Source organism: Henckelia pumila, unplaced genomic scaffold (genome assembly GCF_033568475.1).
Source record: "Henckelia pumila isolate YLH828 unplaced genomic scaffold, ASM3356847v2 CTG_461:::fragment_3, whole genome shotgun sequence".
In the NCBI taxonomy this organism is placed as follows: domain Eukaryota; kingdom Viridiplantae; phylum Streptophyta; class Magnoliopsida; order Lamiales; family Gesneriaceae; genus Henckelia; species Henckelia pumila.
In genome coordinates, this window is record NW_027331831.1 from 9,381,895 (window position 1) to 9,401,952 (window position 20,058).

The following is a 20,058-nucleotide window of genomic DNA, read 5'->3' on the forward strand; positions in this document are numbered from 1 at the left end:
TTAAGTATTATCATGTTATAGCAACATGAGACGTATCTTGTTTTTTTATGGGCGCGTACACCCTAAAACCACCGAATCAAGATTCCTTTCATCCGAAATATTTAAATTCAACGTTATTATGTGGCACAAATCATTTTGATATAAATAAAAGATACACCTTTATTTAGAGGATGTTTGGTTAAACTTATTAAAAACAACTTATAAGTTGTAGGAGTTTATAAGCTGTTTTAGGAGCTTATAAGCTGTCAAGTCTTATTTTAAAAATAAGCTGTTAAAGTGTTTGAGTGAACTTATTTTAAACAACTTAAATATTGTGATGTGTTTGGTATTATAAGATCTTTTTATTTTAAAATTAACAAAAGGGTATAATATTACGAAAGTAATGTAAAATAGTAATATATACAAAAATATTTTAAAATTTATTATAAATGTTAAAAATATATTAAAAACATTAAATTATTTTTAATTTTAATTTTAAATTTTTTTGATAAATTATGTACAAAAAATGGACAAAGGGCAGGGTGAGAATTTAATAAAATATATAATTAATAATATGAACGATTTTAAAATATATATTCAAAACTTAAAAGCAAAATCTAAATGTGTAAACCCGATTTACCCTTAAAATAATTATATGTTTCAATTTTGTTTTTAAATTGAACAACTATTATGTGGGCCACCAATTAAGCCAACTTGCCCACCCGTACTATTTACTTATAATAAATATTAGTAAACGTGTTTTGCGTTTTTAACAAAATATTTTCAGTTACGATCACTTTTTTTATTTATTTTTTTTTTTTACTTCTTATTAATATGTTATTGGAAAAAAAATCATACGAAAAATAAAAAATAGAAGCCAAATGAAAAATATGATGAAAATTGAAAAGCCTTGAAGATGATTGGAGTTCGTGCCTAGTGGGGTAGTTAATTGATATAAGTTTTTTTCCATAAAAAAAATATGGAAAAGATAGTGGGCAAAAATTAATGACTAATTGACTATTTTTATAAAGAGATAATCAAGAGTATATTTGAAAACTCATTAAAAATATCAAAAACAGTTTTTCTATGGGATTATCTGTTATTATATAATAAAGATAATAAAAATATATATATATTTAAAAATAGTAATACAAATCTATCCGGTTCAATGTATAAAGTACAAGCGTGAGAAAAATGACAAACCCAAAAAAAAAAAGGAGAAACTTGCCGAGCTTAAGATGCAGTTTACTAAAATTCAAAGGGCATATATGATTTTGAAAGGATATTGAAAATTTTGTTTGATGGCACTGTTCAAGTATTTAAGCACGTTCGCATATAGTGAGAGGTTCATTTTACTTTTAGGATTCAATTGGTTTAGATTATACAACGAAATATGCATCATTCTGCATAACGTAGAGGACGAATGAAAGGATATACTCGAATATCATGATTTCTCAGCTAGAGACGATGAATATGTGCTACTAAATGTTGTCCCTTCAAGAAACTTTTCTGGAACGACGTGTCGATATTCAGAACTGAGAATTGCACCACAGACATAAAAAAACCCGATCGAACATATTAGAAAATTACATGGGGATGTATAATGAAACTCGTCCACTTTTATTTATCTGGATCAATTTTACTTCATAAATATATATTTTTTAAAAAAATTATCTTGAGTTGAGTTAACAATTCAAAATGAGTTAAACTCGATAACTCAACTATCTTGAGGTACTAAATAAGTGGGTTAGATAGACATCTCCAAATACATCTCACCCTACTTAACATAACCGAAGACGACTATTACAATACATCGAACAAATAAACGAGTCGAGTTAACAAATTTTTGGACCGCACAAGGCTCTTTAATGAGATTGGTCGATGTTATTCCATTGGAGTAGTGCTCAATGGGTATCCAACGTCCCATATTTTTTGTATGCGAGATTTCATTGCTGATATGCTTCATCCAACGACCCATCTTTTTTTAAGAGGCAAGATGTTCATATTTGTTATATCCAACAACACTTTTTTTTTTATGCAAATTAGATGTTCAATGCCCATATAGAAGATTTTGAGAAATTGGGACTTAGAAGTAGGCATGCTTAACGGACCGGTTCGGACCGGAACTGGTTTGATAAACCCGGGATCGTGACCGGTACGGAAGAATCGGATATGGAACCGGCTTCAATCCATTATTTAATGGATTGAACTGGTTCTCTGTTTTGGGAACCGGTTCAACCGGTTTCGGTTTCGGTTTCGGTTTTGGAATCGGATCCAGCCCAACGTCGGATCCGACCCGGATCCGGTATTTAAATTTTTTTTGAGGTTTTTTAATAATTTTATATTACAGATTTTAAATTGTGTGTATGAAACCGGTTCGATCCTAACATGAACTGGTCTATAACTTATAGAACCGGTCCGTAGTTCGGATTGGTTCCAAGGTGACCCAACCAATCCAGAACCGGTCGGAATCGGAACGGTGGAACCGATGAGCATGCCTTCAGTCAGAAGGGCATGAAGAAGGCGGCGTTTCATTTCCGCCTCGTTACTCTCTTCCATCCGTCTTTTTTTCTGCTCATTTTGTATCAGAGTATGTTTGTTCAAAAATTGATATTCACTTACACCCATTATAAATTGGTCCTTGAGAAGGCTTGGTTCCTTTTCTCGAGTGAAAATTATTAAAATTTTCTCCTTGATATCTACCCTTTGGATTATTTCTGGAGATTTAATTTTTTTCTTTCTTAATGGTTTGGAAACCTTGAAATTGCTCTATTTGGGAATCTACTCTTGAATCCTTCTTCATGTATTTCGACTACTGTTGTAGGCATGCATTCGTGAATACTTGGATTGTGGTTGTCGGGTTATGCATTCTTGAATTTTGAATTGCTCTGTCTTGATTGATATTTCTGAATTCATGTTCTTTATCATGTATTCTTGAACTGTCCTTTTTTGGGGCATATTGATTTTGTAAGTGGTTAAAGCTCTTCCAGGAAAAAAAATTATGCTTGATAAACTTGTAATCCGTCGCTTGAAAAAAAAAAAAAAGCTGGATGGAGAATTGTTGGATGCATAAGGTGCATCCAGGTATCATGATATGAATTTCAAATCCTTCGAAGTTATGAGCTTGACAAAATATCAATTTTGTTATGCAATAAATTTGCTTTCACGATAGTTTGCTATCCAATCTCCGGTGTTTTCTACAAAAAGAAAAAAAAAAGAAGAAAAAAGCAATAGTTCCATAGCTACAAAAACACTTGGATAATTTATCAGCTGATCTTTCTCCGTTGTGAGCTCTTTCCCCCTGTTTTAAACATTCCTTCATCAATTTATTACCACACATTGCCTTACAAGAATCATCTGTCTCCGTCCCCTATACCGTAAGCTCTTCCAATATGTCGGAGAGTTCCTTTTGGCTTTTATCACCTTTGGAGCTGATTTCTAGTTTAGTTCCATGATTCTTTAGTTCTACTGATTTCTGTTTTCCATTTGTAGGTGGTGGAGCGATTGGTTTAACGTCTTTCCCTGTTGCAGATGGAAACTTTGTCCATGTTTCCGTTTCAGGGTTGTCATACTCGAGTTCTAGTTCAGCATCATCATCCTTGAGTTCTTTGGATGTCAGTTTCTTGTTCGTCGGAGGTGGTGCTGTTGATTTAGCATCATTCCCTTTAGTAGGTGGAACCGTTGGGGACAATTCCGCATCAAGGTCGTAATCCAATGCAGCTAGTTCAGCTTCGTCATTCTCGAGTCCGTTGGGTGTCTCTTTCCCGTGTGTTGGAGGTGGTGCTCCTGGGTTAGCACCTTTCCCTTTAGTAGATGGATCTTTTGAAGGTAAATTCATATCAGGGTACCCTTGTTCAGCACTGCCTTTGGCTGTCTGTTTCCCTTTCATTGGAGGTTGTGCTGTTGGTGCAGCACTCTTTCCTTTGGTAGTCGGAACCAGGGGCAGTTCCATTTCAGGGTCTTCATCCTCAGGTGGTTGTTCAGCATCGCCTTTGGCGGTCTGTTTCCCGTTCACTGGAGGTGGTGTAGTTGGTTTAGCACCTGCCCCTTTGGTAGTTGGAACCTGTGGCAGTTCCATATCAGGGTCATCATCCTCGGATTCTCGTTCCACATCACCATTCTCGAGTTCTTTCGGTATCTGTTTCCCATTTGTAGGTGATGCTGCCACTGATTTGGCACCTTTCCCTTTCGTAGACGGAACATTTGGAGGCAAATCCTTTTCGAGGTCGTCGGCACCCTCGGGTGCTTGTACAGCATCACCATCCTCGAGTTCTTTAGGTACTTGTTTCCCATTTGTAGGTGCTGGTGCCATTGATTTAGCGCCATTTCCTTTATTAGGCTGGACCTTAGGAGGAAAGTCCATTTCAGGGTCATCACTATCGGGTGCTTGTGCAAAATCACCATCATCTTGTTCTTCTGGTGTCTGTTTTCTGTTAGTAGGTGGTGGTGCGGTTGATTTAGCATCCTTGGATTTTGCAGCTGGAGCCTTTGGAGGCGGTGCCATTTCAAAATCATCACCACAAGAAGGGCCGTCACAATTCTCAGGTGGTGCCTGTTTAGCGCTACCATTCTTACTGGGAGTTGGTGCCATTGGTTTAGTTGCCTTCCCTTTTCCAGGCGGAGGAGCGGTTGGTGGCGATGCCATTTCAGAATCATCAAGACACGTAGGTCCATCACATTTCTTTGGTGCTTGTTTCGCATTGCCATTCTTGGTTTCTTTGGATTCTGGTTTCTTCTCTGTGGGAGTGGGAGGAGGGGAACTTTTATCACCACCACCATCATCATCATTCTTGGTTTCTTCGGATTCTGGTTCCTTCTCTGTGGGAGGAGGGGAACTTTTATCACCATCATCATCATCATCATCGCCATTCTTGGTTTCTTTGGATTCTGGTTCCTTCTCTGTGGGAGAAGGAGAACTGTCATCGTCATTGTCACCACCATCACGATCACCATCATCGCCTTTCTTGGTTTCTTTGGATTCTGGCTTCTTCTCTGTGGGAGGAGAGGAACTTTCATCTTCATCGCCGTCGCCATCGTCTTCATCTTCATCGTCGCCATCATCACCATCTTTGTCATTTAGAGTACCATCAACATCATCATCTGCATCTTTTTCATCTGATTTTGAGTTCTCTTTTGTAGGTTGTGGTTCTGCAGCCTCTCCATCACAAGAAGAACCAGTACATTCCGTGGACTCACTAGATTTTTCCTTTTTCTTCTTTGGAGGTGAGCTTTCATCATCTTCGTCTGCGCAAGAATCGCCCTCACATTCTTTGGTTTCTATGGGTTTTGATTCATCTTTTGTAGACTTTGATGATTCATCGTCCTCATCGGACGAATCTTGATCATCATAGTCTTCGCAAGAATCACAAGGCTCACATTGATCTCCCTCTTCTTCTTCTGTCATTTCTTGTTTCCCTTCCCCTGTTGCAGGAAGTGAATTCGTTTCCGGATCATCATCAGAAACCGCTATCTTTTCCTCCAGTGTTCTTCTTGGAATCGGGCGTGTTGCATTAGAAAAATTAACAGTAATTATTAAAACGATAAGCAAACAGTGAAGAAATTTCATGTTTATCAGTGTGTCTTTGAGTGCTGATAATTCTCACATATGGCAGATTTTGTTTTGGACTCGGTGATAATATATAATGTACTTTGTGCTACGGTGGAAATGTAATTAAGACATTAAATAGTCAGTTTTAATGAAGCATTTATAAAGAACACATTTCGGTTTCTTATCTTTTCTAGTATTAATTAATTAATTTTTGTCGATGTCTTTAATTTATTATAGATCAAAATTCCTACCCGTTTTAAATTTTTAATATATCATGTTCTTTTGATCATATGATTTTTTTGATTTTATGTTTCGAATCGAATGTACATAAATAAAATCCAATATGTAGAGAATTTCGTTTATGTTGTAATAGTAACTGCAGCAAGAAATTTTTACATCCCTTGACTACTTTAGGTACATTGCATAAAACCAAACAGTACCAAATTTATATCATTTTATATATTTATGCGTTACACACCAAACACAAAACGTAGGCCAAGTGGCCTACAAAACAGTAGATATTAGGACAACATAGTGATAGGGTTACACCCAATTTCAAAGTTCCAAAACACAATCAAATCCTCGCTCATATTATGTAAGATTTATGCAGCAGATGGTGCAGGAATGTATGACACAGCAGGCTCAGGCATGGAAGCCAAGATAGATGTCTTGGAGAAATCTTCGCCCTTGTAGTCGAGCGACTCGTCGTCGTAAACATCCCACCATTTCTTGACCAGTATTTTGATATCGGCTCTGTCCATGTTCTCTTCGACACCAGTGTACCTCCATGGTTTTGATCCCTGCATTTTTCATGTCATTTGATCAAAATGTGAATGAACTCATGTACTTGTTACTAAGTATTTTGAAGTTGAATGACTAGATCTTACAGCAGCACAGTAGTGAACAACTTTGATCTTTTCAAGATCGACATTCTCAGGGTGGCGCCATATGTTGGCCAGAACAAGGTTGTACACATTGGGGATTGGCTTGTAGACGCTGTTGAAGAACATGTTCAAGAAATCCTGTCGTTTTCGTCGCAAAAAAAGGATTTCAGAACGCGGACGACACATCACATCGAGCCACATGACTGGAAAACAGAATGTGAAGTTATATATACCTGCTCGGCAAATGGAGTGGGAGGAGTGATGCGCAGAGTCTCGAGCAGGTTCTCGTAGGTCTCTTTGTTAGGCTCATACACGAACATGCCAGCATTGAAGTAGAGTGGAGGAGGCGATCCCATTTCAGCAGGCCAAGTCACCTTGTTGGGGACCTGTTGGCAGTAGCCAATAGAGTACTGTTTCGAGTGGCTCCATGTCTTCTCACAGAAGCAGTCCATCACAGCGTAGAAGTAGCCGTCGGCCAAGTCGAACAGATGGTCGATGTTCTCGTAAACTTGGATGTCTGCATCAAGGTACACCATCTTGTTGTACTCCAAGAACTGCAAAACAAATGTGATTCACCAAATATATATTAATATCATGCAGTCAGTATAAAAGACTTCAACCATCTCACCCACTGCTTGATATTTTTTGGGGCAATTTGGTCACATAATATGTTTAATCAGCGCGCAGGTGAACCCCTGAGCTAACACAATAGAATTTTAAGACGTTTCTTGAAGAATGTAGAAGCACGTTCTGAAGAGGGTAAAAATGGAAAATATATTTTGCATGAGCCAATATATATGTTGTCTTCTTCCCCCTCTTTTCTTGACTGGTTGATTTGGACAGTCGGTTTTTGAATTGATTTTTTTATATATATATAATCTTATGTTTATTTTTTATGAAGGGTATGCTTTTGCATAACTTAAATACATTAAACTGTTTCCAAAACTAAATTTCTTGCTTCAAATTATCAAGAACTTCTGCATGCTGGGGAAAAAAATTCAATGGGAAAGATATGATTTTTTCCCCTGAAAAATATGCATATGTAGGGAAAACGGTCCCTACCATACATCTCCCTCTTTCAGTCTGATTCATTAATACACAATTATAATTCTTAGCACCAAAAACTGTATACTAAATCGATAATAGTCCATAATAATATTATAATGAAGAAGAAGACACAATAAGCTTACGTTCCATATGCGGAGCTTGGAGTAGTTGATAACATAATAAGCCATGGCGAACTGAATCTGATTCTCCGGGGGATAAATGGGCTCGATCTCCTTGACAATGCAACCTTGTTCTCTGAGAATCTCACGATGTTCTTCAGGAACATCAGGCAAGATGGCCACCACAAGAGGGTAGGCAGTGTTCACCTTCCTTAGGCCCTTAGCCAATCCAACCACCCCTTTCACATAATCACCACTGCCAGCAAGAAACGTCACGTATGCCCGTTTCGAGTCGAGGGTCGGAGCTACTTTTCCAGGGAAGTAATCTGCGGGGATTTGGGGAGCCATTTCAGATGACAAAAAAATATATCGGGTGCGGGTTTGAGGAGAGTTTTTGTAGGAAAAGTAAAAGTAAGCAACACTTTGCAAAACCCCTACTTTGCCTTTGTTTGCTCCTGAGCTTCAATGGCAACTTCTGCTGCCTTTAAATAGATGGCAAATGAATGGTTGATGCTGCCTAAATGAAATTCAAATCTAAATGCAATATTCCTTTTTTCTATATTTTATTTTTTCAAAGAAATTAAATAAAATAATTTACGTGTGGATTAAGATATGCATGGGGTGTGTGTGTGTGGAGAGAATAATGCATAGATATATATATATATGTTATATAATTAATGAGCTAGCTAGCTACGTGATACCGACTCATTTGTTTTGTGTCTTTCATGGCTTTTCTCCATGAAAGAATTGTTTTGATGGACAGTACTGAAAGACCTCAGGGCTTGAAGGGCATTAGTGACAGGGAAAAATATATGCATGCTTGATATAGACAGTTTTATTTACTATTATTATATTGTACAAAACAAATCAAAACCACAATATAATCATAATATAATTTAATGCATGAAGTGAAAATATATAAGCATGCCATTAAGTATTTAGGAAAAAAAATTTAATTTTACTCCTATAATTAAGTTTAGAGGTGGAAAATATTCTCGAAATCCCGACATTTTCCGAATCCAGTCTCATTTCCGTCCCTAAAAAATATCAACCCGAAATTTTTCCGACCCGAATTTTTGGGATTTTTTCCATCCCGATTAATATCGGAAGAGAGATAGGGAATAAAACTTTATCCCGACGGAATTTTCGACCCGTCACGAAATAATATTATAATATATTTTATTAATAATTTTTTAATAGATTGAACTAAATATTATTGGGTTTGAACTCATATAACAATTAATTGTGAACTTAATTCACATAATTGTTTATTCTTGGAACGATCGAAATAAGAAATATTGTATAGTCACGAAATGATATTTTATTTTTGTATATTTTTTTTAAAAAATAAATTTAAATTTTAATTAATTCATATTTATAATTATCTAATTCACAAAATTATCTAGTAATTTGTATCCGAACATTTTATTAATAATTATTTGCTGCACAGTATGATAAGATGTTCTTCTCTTGACAAAACCTTGAAACATTATCTGGAATATTTTAATATTATATATGTTATAAGTTGAATATTTATTTTTTATTTAGAAATATAAGTTTCTAAATAATATTTTTAAAATAAAATAATCAATTTTTTTTTGTTTTTTGAACGAAATCTTAAACATTAAAAAAAATTCGGGATTCTTTCTCCCTACCCGACATATCTCAAAATGTGTCGGGTACGGGATCGGAAGAAAAAAAGTTATCCGATTGTTTTCGGGACGGGAACTGGGTAGGAGGGTTACGGGACGGGTCCCGACCCTATTCTACTCCTAATTAAGTTTATCTCATTACGATTTGGTTACTCTAGCTATATTGTCAAAATTGAATTTCAATGGTGCATTTTCCAATTTTTGGCGATTTTAACTTCTCGAGAATACTGATATGATACTACACAAATGAACGTCGCGTTGACATGAGATGAGTGTCATGTTATAAAAATGAAACTTAACAGCACAAAAATTATGAAAGATTAAATGAGATTCCACCATAATTATTATTTCTGGAAGATAAAATGTATTATATCAAAGTATGATAAAATGTATTATATCAAAGTACGCTCAACTCCTCCAATATTTCAAATTAAATAAGAGAGAAAATAAATAAATTACCAAAATCATCATGTGATCGAGGCTTTTGTCTATGTTGCTCCATTCAAATAGTGTTCGAATGAGAATCTAACGGTCCAATTTTTATTTTTATTTTTTTGCATTTGAGATGTTCACATGAACATCTTAAATGCAAAATACAAGAGTCGTTGGATGCAGCACATGGGCAATGCTCATGTGCTGGCATAGACAGACCCGTGATTGGGATGATTTTTGATATGTTAGTCGAATTTAACGTCGTGTTAACGATACTTGACGTCATATCAATGATGTCCAATACCATGTCAGTATTCCAATTAAATATAAAGTAAAAAGAAAAGAAAAACCAACTTACAAGAACGAAGACCAAATTAACCACTTAATTAAAAATAAAAACCAAAAATAGCTAAATTTATGTTTATAAAATGTTTAATCAAACAAAAATTCTTGTAAGCCACGCGTGTTGCTTGTAGCTATGCCGAGTTAGAAGGAAGAACGGTACATCAAAACAAGCTAGCTAACCCTAAAAGCAGATGGAATATGCATTGCTTTTATATCAGAATAAATTCGAATATATCATCCCTTTTCGAGTTTGTGGAATTCCAAAAGGAAACTAAATAATTCAAAGTATGAAATATAAATAATTATTCATTGGTTAAAGGCATGTGGGAACTAGAATAATAATAAGTTTGAAAAGAATCTCATGAATTTCTACTGTGAATCTATATGGAATGCAAGAAGAAGTGGTCCTCTTGGCTAGCTCTGCATTTGCATATACTATTCTATCCGTCCACGTTCCAACCCTTCGTGTTTCCATTTACATTCCCTTATCCAACATTTTACGTGTAACCATGAAAAAAAATATTTAGTACATCATGTCGAATCCAAAGGAAACGTTGTTTTAACAGGGACGGAGAAAGAAAATTCAATTAGTTAAGGAGGCGAAAATGACTTTTATTGGATGAGAGGGGCGTCGTCGATTAATCATTTAGAAAATCATGAACTACTACTGTAAATTTGGAGTATATAATTATGACAAAAGCTCTTATGAGACGGTCTCAAGGATTATTTTTTTTGAGACGAGTCTTTTATATGGGTTATTCATTAAAAAGTATTAAATTTTATGCCAAAAATATTACTTGTTATTATAAATATGAGTATGGTTGACCCGTCTCATGGATGAGACTGTCTCACAAGAGTGTTACTCATTAATTATATACTATTGAGGGGTGACGAGTGCAACCACTGAGCCCTGTTGGCTCCGTCTCTGGTTGTTTTTGCATTTTCAAATTAGAAATCAATTATTTGCGCATAGTTAATAATGAGAGAGCTTTTGATCATGTTTCAGGAACAAATATTATACTTCTTTTTTCTTTTTCCTTTGTTTTTGAAGAGCAAATATTAGTACTACTTGTTCTTGGATTTTTACGGTGAAAAAAAGAGGGAAAACATCAGAACTAGACATTGATTGAAAATAATAGTGAAAATCTGAAAACTTTTTGTATTGTGTTTAATAAATAAGTGATTCGTATGCTAGATTTTTAATAAAATTGCGTAAATACAGTTATTAGAGAAAATATCTCTCTTCACTTATTTGAATGAATTTAAAGGATAATTTTGTATTAGACAAAAATATTGGGGGTGAGAGTGACTAGAAGAAGTTTCGTCGACTTAAGAAAATATCAAATCACTTTTGAAAAATCGTTCATATAACTAGCTTTTGAGTTTTGGTTAAATTAAGTAGATGTAGAAGCAAATTTTGGGTTGAGAAACAACAAAAACTAATTTTTTAAAGTGAAAAGTGAATAAACACTCTGTTTTTTTTTGAATTGCAAACATTCTCTAAATTATGTGAATTGAAACAATTCTAAGATGTATCAAATCACAAAAGAAATAATTTTGGGTCTTAAAGAATATGTTTAGTTTGAAAACCTTGGTTAGTAAAGCTATAAAATTTGATATTATTGAGAGAGCTAACCCCAAATTCATGTGGACCATAACAAAATGGCAAATGGTACTGGTACAAAGTCGCAATCTTGGATGGACAAATAGTTCCCATGCACGTTCTTTGCTATCCCTACTAGCTAGCTAAGCTAATACTTACACATTCTTTTAACTACGTATACGTACATGAATCTCAAAACAAAACAAAATTCGATAAAAAGACAATTTTTCCGAAAGGCAATAATATATTTTGAGGTAGAATCCGATCCCTACTTTTTGAGGGCCCTAATTAGCTTTGGAGATTCATAGGTGGGGACAAAGCGAATAAAAGAATTTGGGTCGTATTTGGCACTTATAGACTTATAGTTGATATTTCCTTAATTATTTGACAGCTTAATTAGTCATTGGTTAATTTCTATCCGATGGATCGAACAAGTGATTTTGGCTTTGCATTAATTACATAATTGATTGTCATTTTACTAGAAAATATAATCGCTGATAATATGTGCAAAATAAATCTTTTATATATATGTCTCACGTTAGTCCAAACGACATGTATCGATCAAACTTTCAGAAAAAACAATTTTTGCGTCCCAACATAAGGTATATACTTTATAGACATACGGACATACGGTTTATATTTTCATGAGAGATACTATAAGTCTATAATGATGTGCTCGAGAATAAAAAATAAAACAAAACAAAATTCATTTAAACGACGTTGAAGACCTTGATTATTCGATGGTCTGTGTTTGTCCTGCATGATGGAATATGCTTGTAGAATATATGTTTAGTCTGTGTAAATTAATTTGTGAATTTAATAATTGTGGTGTGGATTGATTTGCAGAATGTGATTGAGAAGGGACTTATCATATTTATATGTGTACCACACGAAGAGGCGTCTCGTAGCCTCAGGCAACATTTATATAATATCTTTTTTGTTGATTAATAACTATCTAGATTTTAAATCATTTCCATTGTTTTTGTTTCATTATATTATATATTAATTGATGATAACAGATATTAATTACTATTCATTTGAATTTATAAAAAATAACTAATTTAATATTTTTTAAAAGGGATTAAAAGCTCTAATTCGTGCAACTTACAGCATTTTGTGGAGATTATAACTTTGTCCTTGTTTATTGTTATTAATCGACAAAATTTAGGAACTTTTTTTCAATTTATTGCTACTCGATTTTCAAATAATGTCTCAACTCTAGAACGAATTCAACTGGATTAAAAGTCACGTGGAATAACCCCACTACTAGATGACATGCTGGAGCTATATCTGACCCAACTTGATCCAATAGAGGATTTGAATTTGTAAGTGAGGCCCAAGTTAACGCATGGGCCTCGTGTGTACCAACATTGATCCAATTATTTAATTTAATTTCATAACAGTAGCATTACACTAAAAACATCATAGTTCAAAAAAAGGAGCAAAAAAAAACACGCAAACTAAGAACATAACTTTGGAACATATATAACAGACAATTGAAATCTCCCAACTCTCGAAAACAACCATTTTCTAAGGAAAAATCTATGGTCACAACTCACAAGCACAAGACTACACAAAAACCAGAAGCATACAGCAACAACTCACATAAACTCCATAAAGCTTTTACGCCTGTAAAATAAAAATGGAGCATAGTAAGAAATACATCATACAACTATTGATATAAATTAAATAAAAAAAGGAAAAGAAAAGTTTAGGCAATGTTTGCTAGCTTCTTCCCAGAATGTTACCATTCTCCAAAAACAAGCAAGCATACATACATCAGTCTCCCAATTTATCTACCAGAATGTATTTTTCTCAAAACGTTATTGTCGATGAATGTTATATCAAGTACTTGCCTTGTTAGCTATGTTGTTAGAAAGCCAGTCCAGCCCCTCATAAAGCCCCTCCCCTGAGGTAGCACATGTGCTCTGAATGTACCTGGAAAAGGGAAACCAGGTTCAAATTTGCACAAATCTAAATGAACAACACATACGAGTAGTTATATACAAGGAATCCATGCCAAGAATGTTTACCAGTGGCGTTGCCTGAGTGAGTGAAGGCCAAGCTTGTCAGTTATTTCAGCAGCATTCATAGCATTAGGCAGATCTTGTTTGTTTGCAAAAACGAGTAACACAGCATCTCTCAGCTCATCCTGAAAGAATGGCCAATAATTCGGACCAAGGAGTCGGTTTCATCTTTAACTTCAGGAAATTTGAAGGAATAATAACCAAACAACAGAATATATATCAATCATGTAAAATAAAACTCTTTCATAAAGAAAACTCATACCAACCACCGGGTAGACTGATACCTTTCAACTATCCTAAATTCAGAGTATAGTCCACTATTGTTTGGGTAAGTAAGGTCAGTGGAGAAATAGAACTAATGTTCCAAGAATCAGTCTAGGCGGAAGCCTAGGCGCAAGCCACAGGCCGACCGCATTGAAAAAGTGCTAGTCGGCCAGCCTAGGCCGCCTATGCGCTGACTAATCAGTTTAGGCGGCCCTAGGCGCCCAGGAAGGCTTTTAATTTGAGCTTTTAATTTAGAAGCCCAATACAAAAATAACTCTTGAGCTAATTTTTTTTGTTTTTTAAACCTATATATTTTTTGTGTTGGCCTTAAACAATACCCGGTTTTACAGGCCCTAAATTAATGCCCAACAAGAAAACCTATTTGTTGGCTCGCCCTAACACCAAACTTCATCATCATCTTTCGATTTTCGATTTTCGATTGTCTCAAGGTTCTAAAATTCGCTAGGCGCTAGTCGGGTGCCAGACCAACGCCTAGCGCCTAGGCGAGGACTAGGCGCCGCTAGCGGATTCCTCGGGGCTCGGTATAACATAATAAATCAAATATTATAACTCCAACACGATAACATCAAATTTAATATGAGTTAAAAATCACATAACTAATAAAATTCCACAAATTTGCTCTACTTCTTCTTCTCCATAAATTTCTCTACTTATTATTCTCTATATTTTTCTTCTCTTTTATTTGGAAACGACGTTGAAAGGATTTTTGTGGAAGGGTAGCAAAATTTTTTTGTCATTTTTTTTACTGGGCTTATGATTTAAAAGCAAAAAAAAATAACAATAATAAAAAAATAAAAAATAAAATCATTTTCGCCTAGAGCATGCCTAAGGCCGCCTAGTGCCCGCCTAGGCTGGCTGACTAGCACTTTTTCGATGCGGTCGGCCGGCGCCTAGGCCGATTTTTAGAACACTGTATAGTCTTAACTTTCGAAGCAAGGGGGAGAAATCGATTTGTATGTACACATGGGTGGGGTGGTGTGTGTGTGTGTGTGTGTGTGTGTGTGTGTGTGTGTATGCATAGTAAAATCGATAATGTCATATTAATGCTTCAATTTCTACTTAATCCATGGAATCCGCGTAGGAAGCCTAGCCGCTGGTCTGCCACCCGACTAGTGCCTAGCGAATTTTAGAACCTTGATAGAACTACAAGACATTCATAATTCGCACCAATGGTTCTGTATAATGGCCAATGGGTAGATTGCAATAGTACGTCTCTAAGTTCTAACCCACAAATATCACAGATGCAAGGAAGTGAAATTGATAAATATTCCTTCACTCAACTTGCGCGCACAATAGCATTCAACCCCAGTTGCAATTCACATTTCAATTTATTGACATGCTCACATGATTATAGCTTGTAGATACATATGGCTAAGAGGTACAGAAATTGTGGCAAAATTATCACTATGTTGTGTTTCCTATCTTTAGGTCAAAGTGTCTACACGTTAATTGGTAATTTCTAATAGCAGCAGCAACATTTTGAGATGCAAAAAATCTTGCACAAATATACTGTGAATCAATCATCACGTGATGCAAGAACTTTAACCAAATCGATACTATTCCTCATGGCTAGTATATAATTATTCCAGAGTTCTTGAAAAATTTTAAACATTGTTAAAAAAATCAGTAAGCAGTTTTCACTGGGTAACATGTGGAACACAGTGAACAAGGAATTATCACCTCATTCAGCATCCTATGCAATTCGTCTCGTGCCTCAACAACCCGATCCCTATCATTGCTATCCACAACGAATATGAGGCCCTGTGTGTTCTGGAAGTAGTGCCTCCACAACGGGCGGATCTATAAATGAAAACAGCGAATTTAGGATATAGATAGTTGTCACAAGCATGAGAGTTTCATCAAATAGCCAAAATCATTTTAGCATCCAATGGGATGAAAAATACTAGAAACCGAAGGTGCATAAAGTCATTAAGTAAATTTGACTATTTGAGAGTTGAGATTTTTAAGATAAAACCATTTATTGGTCATGGAATATCACCTTGTCCTGACCTCCGACATCCCAAACGGTGAAGCTGATGTTCTTGTACTCGACAGTCTCGACATTGAAACCTGCACTCCAATTTAAAGCCAGAAAAAAATGAATACTGGGAAGCAGATTTAAAATTCAAAAACAACATGATTGACTATTAAATTTTGGGAAATCAGGGAGAGCGCAAAAGATAGAAATCAGAGTAGTTGAAAAGGGAGGGCATACCAATGGTTGGGATTGTAGTTACAATCTCTCCGAGTTTGAGTTTGTACAGGATTGTCGTCTTACCAGCAGCATCAAGACCAACCATAAGAATGCGCATTTCCCTCTTGGCAAAAAGCCGGCTAAAGAGCTTGGTGAATGTTAGCCCCATTTCAATTTCTTGATTTGAATCCTTTGTCATCACAAAACATAGTCAACTTTATAGCAAAATATTTATGTAACAATTCAAAGGACAGCTAAAATTCCCAGCGCATCACACATATGAAATTCTTGTAGAAAGATGATACCATGTAAGTGCATTGAGATTCCATTAGTATACAAAGCAACATGGCATCATCACTATGTTTTTGTGACATTTCCTTTCTTATCTAAGCATCTCAAATTGTAACGAACCATAAATAATCCCAAACCAAATGCATGTGGGACAACAGTCATGAACATATATCTAAACAAATCAACATCTTTTGGAAATCTGAAAAACTATGCCGCAAACAGTAGGATCATTTATTTCACAGACAATTTGTTTAATCAATCACGAATATATACACTCCAACATAAGCGAAGCCACAATGTAAATGATAAATTCAACAGACAACAATAAATAAATAAATAAATAAAAGTATTCTGTTTCGAAATGCACACATCAATTGCCAGCATATAAAAAGGTAATATTAGTATGATAATCTAATAAAATATCTTACAAAAAGTTCCATCAGATCAAAACATAAGGAGAATTTTCAGATCAGATAATTGAAGATACCAAACAAGAAATCACGAACCCACAAAAAATGCTCAAACCTAATAAATCGATTTTTCTATGAAATCACTTCCATTAAACAAAAAAAAAAGGGGAAAATGCAAAAAATCCAAGCAAAACAAAAATAATCCAATCATAAACAATGGAATCACAATGACCTCAATACAAATACATGAAAATCCGACGAGCAAATCAGCAAATGATGTAATCTAAATCTAAGCGCCATAAAATAATGAGATTTCATACCTGGAAGCGCTAGATTTGACTAAGCGCAAACACTGCGGAGACGCCTGGGAACAACGCGAGAAAAGAGAGTGAAAATATCTTTTCTCCTTTTCTTTTAAATGAATATCACCATTGTTGACCAGTGGATATTTATAGGAAGATAGATGCGTGCGTACCTCCACCAGGCAATTTTTATGTTATACATATGCCATCGGTTCTTCACTAAAATAACGATATTGCCCCTTAAGGAATGACGCTAAATCCTGCGTTTCCCGCCGTCGGATTTCTTCACGTTTTAGGTTGACGGTGACGATGATGATGATGTGCACTTGTGCTTCGCTGCTCGGTGAATCTTCTACCGTTAGATATCGACGGTGTGATTCTGGCTAGACAAGGAGATCTTGCCACGTCATTTATTTCCATCATCAAGATAATAATAACTCGAGAATTTATTAACGTAATTGAGAGACATTGTCGTTGTATTTTGAGATGAATTGTATAAGGGTGGGTTTTACCCCAGTCTCTATGTGATAGGTAAAAACACATGATTGGTCAAATTATGTGGGACCAATATAATTGATGTGGGGCCCCATGGTTTAGATCAATGAAAGAGTTTCACCTACCCCATGGGGTAATGTCCATGGGGTAGGATCGAAGTAACCTGCTATATGTATATAGACTTTTACATAGAGGTGTACACGCCCTATTAAATTAGAAAAGAATTTCAAATTTTTTTTAAAAAAAAAATTTCAACCTACAATTTTTTGTTTTACTCAAAAAACTTTTTAAGAAAATATTATTATTTTTTATTACTTACTTATAGAATTAATTTTACTTAGTTTCACAAAAATAATTATTTTATAAAATTTTAAAATATAATTATGAAAATATAATTATTAATTGATTTAAAAAATAATAATTGTCTATTTTTTTATAGAAAATATATTTTAAATTTTTAAAATTAAAATTTTAAATTTAAATCATATATAAGCGAGATTTATTATTATATATTTAAATTTATTATGGATAAAATATATATTTAAACTAAAATATATTTAATATTATTATGTGTAATAATTAATTATTTTGTTAAAAAAATAAAAAATAAAATCATATATGTTTATGTTGATCGTGTTAGTCGAGTTCGAGTCGATCGCTATTAATTTATTCGGATTTGTTTGAGAAATTTATAAAAAAAATTTGTACTTATTTCTAGAATTAAGAAATAATTACTATATTTTTATATATTGTATGTTTGAAAAAAAATATTGTATATTGTATCATATATTTTTAACATATAATAATTATTTTGTAAAACATTGATTTTTAAAAATAATTTTTATTGTGTGTAGTAAGTTTATTTTAAATTTTGTATACTTGAACTTTCAAATTTAAGTTATATAGAACTATATAAGTGAGATTTTGTTATTATGTATTTAAATCAAAATATATTAATTATTATTATGTGTATTTAATTATTTTGTTAAAAATTTATAAAAAATCAAATATTTTGTGTCTAACCTGAACCCCAAAAATCAATCTTAATCTGATAGTAACTGATCAACTTGGGTCGGGTTCAATTTTGACACCCCTAAAATTTCACAATAAATAATTAAATTAATAATAATAATATTTTCGTTAAGAGTTTTTTTCAAAAAGATAAACAATTGTAAGTTGAAAATAAAAATATTTTAAAAGAATTTGATATATTTTTTTGAGCAAGAAAAAAATTGTAGGTTGAAAAAAAATAAATATTAAAAGAATTTGAAATTCTTTCCTAATTTAATAGGGCGTGTACACCTCTATGTAAGAGTCTATGTGCATATAGCATTGTCATATATTTGCATTAAAAACTAATATTTGTATAGAATGTTATATTTTTATGGATCAAATTGGTTGTGTTCATAATTTTTTTCTCATATCATAATATTTGTATTTTGTGTTGTATTTTTATAATCTTAATTCAAAAATATGATTTGTATTTGTTACCATGTAAATTAGTTAAAGGTGTTGAAAATATATATAAATATATATTATTATTTATTGTTGAATGTTGAAAGTTGAAAGTTGAAAATTGAGTTGTAAAATATTGAAAATTAGTGTGTGATGATGTAATTAATGATGTATTAATTTTTGACTAATCTCCAATTGAGATCTATAAATAGGTCTCTCCATTTGTGTAGAAAAACACAATTGTGAAGAGAGAAAAATTTTATAAAGTGTAGAATTTGATAAATTTTGAGTTTTTGAGTTTTTACTTTTTACCGTAAATTTTTACGTTTTCACAACACGTTATCAGCACGATCGCTCGAAGGTTCTCTATATTTTCCGACGCTCCAAAATACAAGAAGAAGTCAAAAATATTCAACAAATAAGAATTTTTATTTTACTGTTTATATATTTTTATTGTGTATATATTAATATATAATATCATGTTATGAAAAAATAAGTTTTTTTCAAAACTTGTTATAAATCCTGGGAGGATGTTAAGACGACATCCCACACTCCCGGTAAGGGATACGACAAGTATAAAAGCCTCTAAGGTTTTTAAACAATAACGTGATATATATTTATTATGTATATATATATTAACTATATTAATATATAATTTCATGTTATTATATAAAAGGTTGTCTATGACACTGACCTTATAATAACGTGATATGATATATATTATTGTGTATTTATATACTAACCATATTTGTATAATCTCATGTTATTATATAAAAGGTTGTATACGACACCGATCTTATAATAATGTGATATGATATACTATACCTGACTTTATACTAACTATATTGGTATAATTTCACAACATTATAAAAGGCTGTCTACGACACTGACCTTATAATAATGTGATATGATATACATAATTATTTAATTATGATTATCATTATATGCATTACATGATTATCACGAATTTTTATTCAACACATACTCAAT

At 33.6% G+C, this 20,058-nt stretch overlaps 2 protein-coding genes across 3 annotated transcripts; both read right to left on the reverse strand.

Moving 5' to 3' along the window:
* Positions 1-5,951: 5,951 nt before the first annotated feature.
* On the reverse strand, positions 5,952-8,041 carry LOC140872359 (galactinol synthase 1). Its single transcript, XM_073275177.1, has 4 exons — positions 7,602-8,041; positions 6,645-6,965; positions 6,415-6,549; positions 5,952-6,327 (listed from the first exon to the last, which is right to left on the reverse strand). Exons 1-4 carry the CDS (start codon positions 7,923-7,925, stop codon positions 6,130-6,132), a joined length of 978 nt encoding a protein of 325 aa, XP_073131278.1. The 5' UTR covers positions 7,926-8,041; the 3' UTR covers positions 5,952-6,129.
* Positions 8,042-12,979: 4,938 nt separating this feature from the next.
* On the reverse strand, positions 12,980-17,268 carry LOC140872367 (ADP-ribosylation factor 2-like). Of its 2 annotated transcripts, XM_073275185.1 has the most exons (7): positions 17,137-17,268; positions 16,137-16,305; positions 15,921-15,991; positions 15,602-15,721; positions 13,643-13,761; positions 13,466-13,547; positions 12,980-13,238 (listed from the first exon to the last, which is right to left on the reverse strand). In XM_073275185.1, exons 2-7 carry the CDS (start codon positions 16,282-16,284, stop codon positions 13,233-13,235), a joined length of 546 nt encoding a protein of 181 aa, XP_073131286.1. In that variant the 5' UTR covers positions 16,285-16,305; positions 17,137-17,268; the 3' UTR covers positions 12,980-13,232. The 2 variants fall into 2 exon arrangements, with proteins under 2 accessions (XP_073131286.1, XP_073131285.1); XM_073275184.1 differs by lacking the exon at positions 12,980-13,238 and having other exon boundaries at positions 13,454-13,547.
* Between the last annotated feature and the right edge of the window lie 2,790 nt (positions 17,269-20,058).